The 12053-nt window shown below is 45.9% G+C and overlaps 1 protein-coding gene across 6 annotated transcripts in view; it reads left to right on the top strand.

Annotated features, from left to right (window-relative positions):
• WNK3 (WNK lysine deficient protein kinase 3) overlaps positions 1 to 12053 on the top strand; it is a 2095067-nt gene that overhangs the window by 1559651 nt on the left and 523363 nt on the right. For 3 of the 6 annotated variants that reach the window (XM_069645314.1, XM_069645316.1, XM_069645313.1), the window contains exons 18-20: positions 6100 to 6319; positions 6800 to 6894; positions 7392 to 7948. In XM_069645314.1, the coding sequence (XP_069501415.1) occupies positions 6100 to 6319; positions 6800 to 6894; positions 7392 to 7948 (872 nt within the window). The remainder of the gene's footprint in view (positions 1 to 6099; positions 6320 to 6799; positions 6895 to 7391; positions 7949 to 12053) is intronic. The other 3 variants (XM_069645315.1, XM_069645318.1, XM_069645317.1) reach the window with 3 other exon arrangements.

Raw genomic sequence — 12053 nt, 5'->3', positions numbered from 1 at the left:
GGTCCAGTTTGTGCACCCAGCACTGGTCCGTGAGGGCCCCCTTCAGTTGTAGAAACATCAGGTGGGATGCCTGAAACCCAGAGAGCAGCTTCCAATTCCGACTTATGCCAGAGAGTACCCCCTTCCACAGTTGACCCACTATGATGAGACCCGCCTCTTAGTGGTTTTGAAATCTTAATGGTTCTGCGACTTTATCCCTGATCGAGGGTGCAGGGGGGCATATACAATTTAAGGGTGACAGCCATGACATGACGCCCTTCATGTCACCTGTGGGGTTCCATAGGTGCCAGAGGGCCGAGAGTACTGGGTGGGATTGAATTCTGTGTGGCAGCATCTTATACAGGACCCAAAGCCATTCACCAAGGGGTGACTGGTGCAAACAGGGCATTCTCCATTGTCGCCCATTATTTTTCTTTGATCCACCAGATCCTAAGATGGGTGGCTCGGTAGTATGCATAGAAACCTGGGAAGCCCATACCTCCCTCCGCTTTCGCCAGAATCAATGTGTTATACTCGACCCTGGGCCTCTTTCTCGCCCACAGGAATGTCGGTAGGATTCTTTTTATCTCCTCATGAAAGATTGTCGACAGAGTGAGGGGGAGCGCCTGGAATAGGACCAATAACCTAGGCAGGACATTCATTTTTATTGTTGTGAAACGAGCTGCCAAAGATATTGTCAGCTTCGTCCGTTTCTGGGGGTCTTGCTTCATATTATCCCACAAGGGGGGGGGAGGGGTAGTTGGTACCAGACATATCAGGTTTGCCTTGGCGTGATAAATATCCAGAGGTATTTTATGCATGTGGTGTGGTGTGTACCTTTAGGCTCTATGTAGTGAGTACCTCCACCGTGCGGGGGGGGAAGGGTTCATTAGTGGCAGCGCTATTATCTTCGTCAGGTTAACTTTGAACACGGAAAGGGCTCTGTATGATGTTATTGCCTCAAGAAAGGCAGAAAGCGATGTACCTCATAGAGCTAGTTTGAATTCCGTCTGCCGATGCGTATTCTCTGAATCTGTGCATTGACGCGGATGGATGCTGCCAGGGGTTCTAATGTTATGACAAAGATTAGGGGTGATGGTGGGCAACACTGGCGAGTCCCCCGAATCAGACGAAACTCGGTGGACGCCAGTCCATTAACTACAACCTTAGCCCTTGTGTTTTGGTATAGTGCCAGGGTTCGGAGAGCCACCTGGGGCCGATACCAGTTCTCTGTAGGGTCTGTCCCTTGAACTGCCATTTGACCCTATCGAAGCCCTTCTTAGCATTGACTGACAATAGAATGGGGTCCCTGGGCGCTTCTGGCATACCTGCTATTATGTTCAGGGTCTTGCAGATGTTATCAACACCCTGCCTCTAATAAATCCCACCTGGTCATTTTGGATACATTTAGGGAGGATTGGACTCAACCTCTCCTCTAGGACGCCTGCATAGCTCTTTGCATCCACGTTTAAAAGTGATATTGGCCTGTATGAGCCACAGTTTAGGTTATACCTACCCTTACTTGGTAGGACTATGATGCTTGCGTGAAAGAGTCTGGTGTACCTCCACAGTTGCCTGACCTTTGTAATCGAGGTGGTTTCCTCAAGTTGGTATTACCCACTCCTTGTTTCCAAATCCCCACTCTCCGGTTGACATTGCTCTTTCAATGTTGGTAGATCATTAAAGTTTTACCTGCATCGAACTAAACCTGTCTGGAAGTCAGATACCCTTTTTTCTTTACCTTCGGAGGTCAGCACCCTGTCTCACAAGCCTCTTCGAGCACTTTGGCCAGTTGACAGTCAGAGGCATCTGACACTACTATTCAATGCAGAAGCGTGAGCCTCCTAAGGCCATTCATTTTCACCCCCTCAGGGTCAAAGTCGCAACCGTGGGTTTCAGCTCAACGTTTCCTAGGATGTTATCACCGCCGCCACACTGTCTTCATCATCTACTTTCTGTGAGCATTATTGCCCGGATATCTGCCGCATTTTTGGACAGGTTCATGTATGCAATCCCTTTGCTACCCAGTAGTTCCCCCTCCCCCCAAACCTATTACTTGCGGTGAAATTGCCCATCATAAAGCAGGAAGGGGACGGACGTAGGTGTAAGAAGCAGTTACTAATTGTAGTTGTAGTGGCTATTGTACTCCTAGTCCCCTTTCTTCCATACGACCCTCCCTCTGTCCCTTGTAAATCTATTAGTAGTAGCCGACGAGCGGTCAAGGACTGATGGGTGAGGCCAGTGAGAGGAGACCAGGTGGGCACGCCCGTGCACTCCTGCACATACAACAAATTTAAAAGTTAAGTGTTTTTTTACAGTGCAGAAGGCTCTGTTACCATTGCCATCAGACAGATTCCCATCATTATGGAGAACAGTAGTCTCTACTGTAGTAACTGTTTCTAAACTCGCTGCTCCATTGCACCTACCGCACAAGTACCACAGGCAAGATGGTGGCCGCCCCAACTATCACTGCACTTTGCAGGGATTCTGTAGATGTTGGGAGAGCCTGTAAATAGGCTGGGTACCGCCCTCAAGTTAAAAGGCACAAATCCAATATGGCAAATGGTCATACAACACACCTGTTAGAGATAGAAGAGAAGGGCTTGCCAACAATAAAGAGGTTGGACTTGGCACACAGGTGTGGTATAGCAGAGGCAGAGAGGAGTGTGCAAGAGGTGAGACAAAAACTTAAGACTGGTTTGGAGATGGCTGATGGAGAGTTGGTGGCTAGAAGTAAGGAGGAAGAGGGGTCTTGGAGGAGATGAGAGGTTGCCTTGTGAAGCGTAGAGGATGAAGAACAATATGTGGAGGAGGGGGCCGTCAAGGGGCAGACGTGGTGCAGAAGCAGGTGGAGATTGAAGAATGTAATCAGAAGCTGGAGGTGGTAGCAACAGCAGACCAGGTGATAAGAGAAATACACATCCTGAGAATAAAGAAGTAATTGTGAATGAGTGGAGAAAGATCAGCCGGAAAGGAGAGCTAACGGGAGGGGTGATAAATCAGTGGGCGAACAAGACCAAGAGACACCTGGGTTGGCGGATTCAGAGAGGGAAGGTGCCCCAGATGTGCTTTAAATCTTGTGGACCAGAGAGGGTGATAGGATTTGAAAGCAAAGGAAGATTAAGTATAATAGATTAAGGAAGAGGTGGGTCCCCAGGGAAGAAGATTGTTTTGGAGGTACGTGGAGGGCCAACAAAAGAGGAAATTCAGTGTTAGTCAGAGAAGGCCAGAGCTAGAAGTCGCTACTTCCAAGACTGAATCTAACCTCTCACAGACCAAGCAGAGATCTTTGGGATTACGTTTGATAGCCCTTACCCTCCTGCTAGTGGTCACCCAAATGTTGACTTCTCTGCACCAATACCCTACATAGCAAGTGAGAGGAAAGACCCCAGCTTCCAAACTTCTAGGAACACTTAGTACACCCGAGACGGTATGTGGCTACAAACCCACATGTATTGCCTGAAAAGAGGGGTGTGGATTTTGAAACATTTGAAATCCAGGAGCTTTATTTCTTGTACCTGTTACAAAAGTAATGAAAACTTTATTCTGTTTCTCTGGAATAAAATGGGGCACTTTGTACTGAGTACCAAGTGATCGGAAGAGCTTTCCTCGTCCTTCTTTTACTTTGGATATTATATGCATAGAACATGCCAACAAAGTTGGGGAAATATACTGGTAAAGGATTAGTTTCCTACCTAAGACAAGTTATTCTTTCAGGATATACTATTGCGATATGATCAAAAAACAGGATACATTGTAAACCTGATTTAAGGATTTGCCAAAACCCCCTTCTACGTGTGCAATTGCACATCTTACTATTAGGGCAATGGCCCCACACGGGTCGACTGGATCTTCTGTAAGAGCAGTCTGTGTATTAAGTTTCAAAGTCTTAGCAAGTAGCACTGGAGGTACTTTAGCCCAGTGCTGGCGGCAAGTGTAGACTTTGGGATGCGACTGTCTGCGAAGGGGAAGAGCGATAAAAAAATGGCAATAGAAAATGGTCAGACCATATTACTGGCAATAGTTTAAAAGTCACAGTTAATGATGCCTCTGAATAAATCATGTCAAGGGTGTTCCCTGTAATATGGGTTGTCAGATGGTTGCTTAAATACATATGGCAGTCAGAAAACCTAGCAATTAAAGTAGCCGTGTGTACATCCGTCACATCATTCGGTCTAATGTTAAAATCCCCTAACAGGATCAAGTTAGGATGGCCCAACACAAGGTCAGCAACCGACTGATAGAAGCGATTGATATAATCCATAGCCAAATAGGAAGGCGGGCTATATACAAGCAGTGCGTGCGCTGACACATTGCTTGAAGGCCGTAGCCTCACCAGCAACAGTTTACACACAGTTAACACCAATCTTATTCCACATCAAAGAAAATTCCGAAAATAACTGCATCACATGCACCAGATTTGTTTCTTGGATTGGGCATAGAGTAGAGCAGAGTGTGCTCTGCATTGCACTGCACTGATTAGTGAGGTTGGGGGGGTACTACCAGGTGTTCAACTCCAGTGTGCATGGAGATTTGTGTATGTAGTGTAAGGTGGGAAGAGATAAGACTACTGAGTAGGTTGTTTTTGGGGGTGGTAACAAGTGTCCTGGACTAATGGCATTGATCAGGATGGGAGCGTGGGGGACGGCAAGGGATTTGTTTTAATGTTTGTTTGCAGTTTGGGAATGTTCCAGTTTTCTTGTCCATGCCTGGTGTGTGCATACATGGTTGATGAATGAGACCCAAAACAGTACGTTTTGGCCAGAGAATGGGCAAAACCGTGATATTGTGATAGAACGGGACGACTTACATTGCTGGGGCCAATCTGGATAGTGCTTGAATGATGGGACTAAGCAAATTTGGACAACCTTTTTTGTGGTCAACTAACTCGGGTGGTGTTGACGATTTGTTATGGAGGCAGTGCAGAGTATTGTGGTTGTCCTGGGCTTTTGCTTGTGGGTTTGTTCGGAAGTCTTATTTGTTATGGAGGTTACGTGTGCAAGACAAACCTTGTGTTCGCAGCATTGTCCTCATAGGGCTTATAGAGTTCAGTGTGTGTGATGGCTAGTTTGCATTGTGCCACTCCAAGTGGGTGCTGTCTTTGGAATGTGCATTTCCATTTTAGATGGCTGGTTGCTTAAAAGAAGGCAGTTTCAAACAGAAAGGAGACTTTCTCTCATTTCTTCGGTTGGTCCTTTTAGGATGAATTACTTTTTCTCGAATGATCTGCAGAACATCAGCTACTGGTGACCGCATCATACTCCTTGAAGCCTTATTTCTTAGCTCTCCCCTGTTTGGGCACATTGCTTTGCAATGTTCACAGCACATGAAGAGACTAACAAAGCTTTTTCAGGGGCTTTTTCCAGGCTGCAGGCCTTGTGTTTGACAACCCTGCTTTGAATTAATGTTACTAAGCTGCACCTGTATTTCGTTTGGACTAGAATAGAGATAGGGAGAAATGGCATATGAGGAGGAACGCATAGTTTGTAGGTGTCAATTGCCTACCCGTTGACTGCCCGTGGCCGTGCTAATTCCTATGGCCATTCCCACTCAGTTCCTGCCCAAAACATCTGCCCATGAGAACTCTTTGCGCTTGCTTTAATCAAGCCTCATCAAACTGAGTGTAAAGTTCCTGCCAGTTTTGGCTCGTTTATATTTAGGCATTTGCCAGCCACTGCTATTAGATGCCCAAGTACACGCACCATTTTGCACCTGCTACCATCAATAGCCGGTTAATACCACTACGGCAGTTCCTGCCAAGTACCTTTCCCATGCCTACACAAAAACCCAAACGGTTAACATTGCCAATGCTTGTTTTCTGTTTGTCCACCTTGATGTTTATATTGCAGTAAATTAAGTGGTTATTCAATGCAATGCACAGCAAATACCTTACTGCCTTTGGAGGAAGGCACCAACTCACAAATCTTTGGGTACTTCCCCACTGGCTTCAGGGATCTTTCCCCAACATTGACCCACCTCCTGCAACATGTTGGCTTTGTATCGTGTGTGACATTGTCTTCTCTTTGAAATGCTCTGTTGGAAAGAGGATCCCTTGGCAAGTGCATACACCAAGTAGCACCTGTTGAGATCGGCTTAATTTCTATTTTTATTTTATTTTAGGATGGCTCCTTGGACAACTCGCCTCCTGAAGACACACCGGCCAGCCCCGCTAATGGAGCCGCTCGTCTGCAGACAGGAGGTGGATATTTTGGCCTAAGCTTTACTTGTCCTAGTCTCAAAAATCCTATTAGCAAGAGATCGTGGACTCGCAAATTAAAAAGCTGGGCATGCAGGCTACGGCAGTCCAGCAGCCTATTCAAGAGATCCAGAGTCCGGCAAGGTAGTGTGCTTACAGTCAGGGCCATAGATTAGGGAACACCCCCTTTTGGTTGGTTTACGTATGTATATTCTTTAATTTCTTTATCATTTATTTACTTTGAAATGTCTTAGATTTTCCTATGTTCTCTTCCCACAACTTGTGTGTGCTTCTGTGTTCACCATCTGCCTTTGTGTGAGTTGAGATACTTTAAATTGCAATTGAAGTGTTCTTTTTCTGATTGTCTGCCGTATTGTTTTAGCAATTTGCTTCACTGACCCTCTCCTACTCCCCTAACCCCAATGCTTCCCACCCCCTTTCCATACTTGGTTCTTAAATAGCAACAGGTAATTTGTGTTTTTCTTTTAGCTTTTTCAACTTTTCTTTTTTTGCAGCAGCCACTAATTGTGATGGGTAATATTATTTTGTTCCATTCTTCCCCGTCACCCTTCTCTTTGCCCCCTTTGTCCCTCTCTCTACCTTTTTGCTTTTATCTGGCACCAGCAGAAGTAAAGGACATTGGTGTCTCAGACAGTGCTCTGCATTCCACAAAGGGGAGCAAGCCGATCAATGCTGCGTTCAAGAGGGGGCGCTTCCAGGTAGGTAAACCACTTCAGCTTATGCCATAGAATATGCATAGCCAACAGGGATTCTGTGCTTTTTACTCTAGAAAATAATCTGTAAAGTCTTCAATCAGACCTACAGGCACCATGCCAAAAAATAGTGCATATTTTAGTAATATGGCGAATCGCAGGTAGTAAAGTTGAGTAAATGTGAGGTGCACCAGCTAAAGGTGATCCACGACTACATTAGGGTGCATCACCAACGTGTAGAATAGCATGGAAAGATGGATAGTGATCAGGTTTCAGGTGGAGTGACATATGAGCAGGGTTTAGAATTAATTATTGGCCAAGGTTTTATTTTTGAATGGCATTGGGAGGGCTAAATATGAGGGGGCTATGGGTGGGTGGCGTTAATGTATTTTTTTTTACCCAACTCTTAATGTCACGATGGTGGTGAATATATTCCATTACCAAGTTATAGGACAGTCTGACATTAAGTCTGTGATCTCACTGTGCCTGTGCTTTTTCTTTAGGTTATTTCCGTGCCCCTGCAGTTGGAGGAGCCACATTCCAGTGCATGTAGCTTGGACTCTGAGGTAGCTCACCTGCAAGAGCCTGCACCAGTGGTAGATACTGAGCCAACTGCTGCATGCACACAGTCTCTATTATCCAGTGTGCAGTGTATGCCTGTTCCAGGGTACCTTGCCAAAACAGAGGATGCCCACATCACTGGAGAGACAGTCATGCCTGTTGGCATCACAGCTGAACAGAATGCATCTGCTCAAATGCACCAGGAGTTGAAAGATAGTCTGAGTGCTGCTAGAACCGACTCAGATCTATGGCCAAAAGATGCCTTAAGTAAGCAGCCCAGTTCAGACATTGAATCGCCTACATCCCTAGGCGTAGTCAAAGAGACTACAAACCTTTCAGAATTAGAGTGTGAAGCACAGAAAAAGCCTAATGCCGAAAGATGTCACTTCCAGAGCCAGAACTGTCCCTTCTACTCACCCTCATCACCCATGAGTAGTGATGATGAGTCTGAAGTAGAGGATGAGGACCTAAAAGTGGAGTTACAGAGGCTACGGAAAAAGTAAGTTTTTACCAGTCTGCCTTGAATTACTGCAAATGGCTAGGGATCCTTTCATGTGATGCTAGAGAGCTGAACTGTTTTTCACTTCTAGGGCTGGATGGACAATAGTTTGCACTTGATTATGGGAGCATTCACATTTAGAGCTGGCAGGGTGTTCATCTTTACATGGCTGTAGTCTTCCACCTTTCGGGGAGGATGGTAACTGTACATGATTTGAGAATCTTAAATCCCCTATCTGTTGGCAAGTACATAAAGCTTGTTACTATATGTTTTAATCCCATTATATCCTCCCATCTTAACTGAACTAACAGTCGTACAAAATTGTTACAGGTTAGGAGAAACTCGAGAGAGCAAAACCAATATGTTAATAGGCAATCTTCGAAAGAATATCTATGCATAACTGTTGGGAACGATTTTCTTTTTCAACCTTCCCTTCATAGTTGCCTATAGAACCCTGTTCTTTTTGATTTGTTTTTAATCCTGTCCTGGCTTTCTGTAGGGAGGTTAAAGCCTTCAGCTTTACTTCCTTTGCCTTTTGTTCTCTTGTTATGGGGAAACTGATCAGTCCTTCATACTATCAGTACTGGGAAACACTATTTCCCTTTTTGAAATCTTTATTTTTACATTGCACACAGCATCTTACAATGCAGTGCAATGGGGATACTTTTGTATCACCCTAGCTTTTTGCACATGAGACTTTGTGTGACTTTTATAAGTGCATAAAGACGAGCTTGTGGCGGCAGTTACGTTTTTACCTTTTTTGTATTTTTGGTGTGCAGATTTGTTTACCGCGTATGTGGCTAGTGCCCTAAAATGGCCAGGCCACGAGATCTTTGCCTGGTCTTTGGCCATATTGTACTTTGGCCTTCTAGGACTTTCCGACCAGAGAGGCAGGAAGGTCATACACTTGCCTGGGAAAGCTGATGCTTTTGCCAGCTAGTGAGCATGTGCGTGTGTCTGTCCCCCAAGAAGGGGCATGGGACTGTCTAGTCCCAATCCATATCAGTGGTGCTAGAAAGTCTGCTACTGGGGCATATGTGAAACCAGTAGTTGTCCCGGATTGGACAACTACTAGCTGTTTGAATGGTGCATAAGGAAGGACTTCTGCAGGTATTCTGCAGATCTACATTGGAGCCAAGAATCCCTCGAAGAAGAGCAAACCGTTGATGACCCCAAGACGACTCCTGAAGTGGCCCAGCATCCCTTACAGTGTCCGGCCTGGTGACTCCCTGCTCATCTGGCTAATCTCCAAAGGCCCCGAGCAGTGCTTCAGCCCTTGGACTGGTAGGATCAACTAGTCTTAACACCTTCTTGATGATCCAGCCCTTCAGAGCCTTTGGAAGTGTGCCTGGACTGGCCAGCTCTTGTGTGGGCTACCTTGCAGGAAACATTGCCATTCCACATTCGATTCTGGAGATTTGGTGGTCACAGGTTGTGCCACAAGGTGGTTTCTCCCTGAATTCCAGCTTCCAATCTTCAAGGGAACCTGTCCTGGGGCAGCTTCCTTGACAGCGTCTGGAAGGACGGCTGTCGTCGCCTGAAAATGGTGATAGTTGCTGGAACTCTCCTTCCTCCATCCTGTGAAGTATCCCAAGAAGGCCTACATTGTTGGATTCTGCATTTCCTCGCCGACCGGGATTGCATCTTGCAGTTGCATCCAACCAGAAGACTCCTTGAACTTGTAACTCCTGGACAGGGCTGGTATTAGACCAGAGTGCACCCCAGGTGGGAAGCATCGTTAGTGCCACCCCTACCCCCCCCACCCCCAGGAGTTGGGAGAGGTGCTAAATTCAGAGACCGTGGGGGAGTGGCAAACCTACTTGTGCGGAGCATCTAACATCTTTACAAATTCTAATGAGACTATTCTAGTGCAGCTTCATTGTTAACAAGCAGTTCCGGTCTGGAACCAAACAAAATCCACACACTTAAGCACTGCTGTGAGAAGGAACGGTCTCCTTCCCCTACCCTTCCTATCGCTCCCCTGGCATGCAAGCGCAAACACCCCATCACTATTTCAATTCCCTAAAATATGTGCATACAAATGCAGGTGCTAACAAGTACAATGAAACGTTTTACATTAGTAATTGTCAGTTATTTGTTAACTCTGCAGCCGCCCCCACCGTTTTTCTGTGTCCTGTTCTGTCTGTTCTTGGCTCTGTTCGTCTTACCAAACACGATGAACGGAAGATGGGTGATCACTGGAGTCTGAAATGTCTTACTAAGATAAGGGGAGTGGGTCATGATGTTTGATGCTTAAGATTCTGTGTGTCTGATCTGTATCACTGAAGCTGATCAGAAGTTTTTTCTGGGCTCTACTTGATTCACTCGAGTTGTGCAGGAGTGTGGGGGGGGTGGTGGTCTAACCAGTGCCTGTGTCCACCCACATTATACCCACCTGCTCATATGCATCTGATCTGGTGCTTCTCCAGTACCTGTGTGTGCTGCAGTGTGTGACTGGGTGTGACACAAAGATGGGTGCAGCTTTGGGTCTGTGTGCCATGTGCAGTCTCTTAAAAAACATCAGCACGTGGAAGCCTGGCCAGGGGACACCTTTGCGACAGTTTGCAGAGTGCTCTGGAAGTGAGGAAAACACAAAATATAAAGCGCATATGGGTGATGCATCACTTCTCTGCATGGCACTTTCAGCCTGCAGATGGTCACAATATTCAAATTGATTGCATTGTTTCAGTGTCAACACAGATGGCGAGGTGGAAATGTTTGCCTTCTTAATATAGATTGTTGCTTATGCGGTCCGCAACCCCAAGCTTACCTTGCAGTATTACAGTGTAATACCAAAATCCGAAGCCGCGTTACTCTATAGTGTTCAAATTGGTTGCACAATATTAATACTAAAAAGAAGCTATTTTAGGTTGCTTTATTAGACTTGTAATTTCGGAAAGAAAACTTGAGGTTTATAAATTGCTGTGCTTCTGCTACACTCAGAGCACAGCAAAGAAAGCGCTTTTCATATCTGTGTTGGTGACACTCATTTTTAAAGTAGGGTATTTAGCATTGCTTTATTACACAAGTAAAATTAACATTAAAGGCGGTGACCCTGGTAAAGAAGGGGCTTTGCTGTGTTCCGTTGCAGTGACAAATGAACAGCTTTGTGTTCTTGAATTGCATTAACAATACATAGTCTATAATATGAGCAACACTTATATTACTGCCTTACGCTTATACTGGTAATGCACTGTCACCATGAACATCACAGTAAAGGAATTTCATACGACTATGGACGGTAACGATGAGATTAAAATAAGGATGTGCGCATGCACCGACCCACCATTAACGTCTCAAATGAGGGCCTCTGCGTTGCTGTGTCGTGCAGCCAGGACTAATATTGAAAAGGGCCTTTGCATCGTTGTGTAGGTCAGCCTGGTCAAGTAAAAATAATGCAACATTTTGTGGGGGGGCTAACACCAGATACGCCCAGCCCTAAAGTCGTTGCACCACTGCCCCACACAACAAGATGCAGAGCTACAACAATGCCAACACAGACCCATCAACTCTTTGCATTCGCACCATGAGTCCCACGCCGGCATGAAGAGTTGCATGTACCCGAGGCACTAACTAATCAAGCGCATTTTCGCAAGTGACCTTTGTATCCTGCCTGCCCAATCAATCAGCCCCAACTCTGTACAACACATGCGCTGAGTAGGAGGAGGCGCGTGCGATTGCCCAGGCCTTAGCCTTCGTGTGATAGCCCAGGCCTGGGAACTGATAAGCAACACATGTTGCTTTTAAGGCCTAGCATCTGGGGCTTGCAGAGATGCCAGGAGGGCTTGGCATTGAACACACTGCTGCTGACAGTAGGAATTGAACAGTCTGATTTAATAGTTATCACTTTAGTTCTTTGTACTGTATGCACTTTATTACAATAATTAACATGATGGCAGTGGTGTTGAGGAGTTGGACTGGCACCTCAGACAGCCGCCTGCACTGCCTGATGCAAAGACCAGCCCTGCTCCTCAGTACCTATTGTGGTATCTTGTGTGCCTGGCTTATGTCTACCTTGGGTGCATGAGTTGAATGTATTAGTGGAAGGCCTAATGGAACATGAAAACTGGGGCTCTCCAAATTTCAGGAGGGACTGTTGAAGGGA

The sequence above is a fragment of the Ambystoma mexicanum genome, chromosome 2p (assembly GCF_040938575.1).
Source record: "Ambystoma mexicanum isolate Mex_15411 chromosome 2p, UKY_AmexF1_1, whole genome shotgun sequence".
Classification (NCBI taxonomy): domain Eukaryota; kingdom Metazoa; phylum Chordata; class Amphibia; order Caudata; family Ambystomatidae; genus Ambystoma; species Ambystoma mexicanum.
Note: the sequence above shows the minus strand (reverse complement) of the source record. Positions and strands in the feature narration are given on the sequence as shown.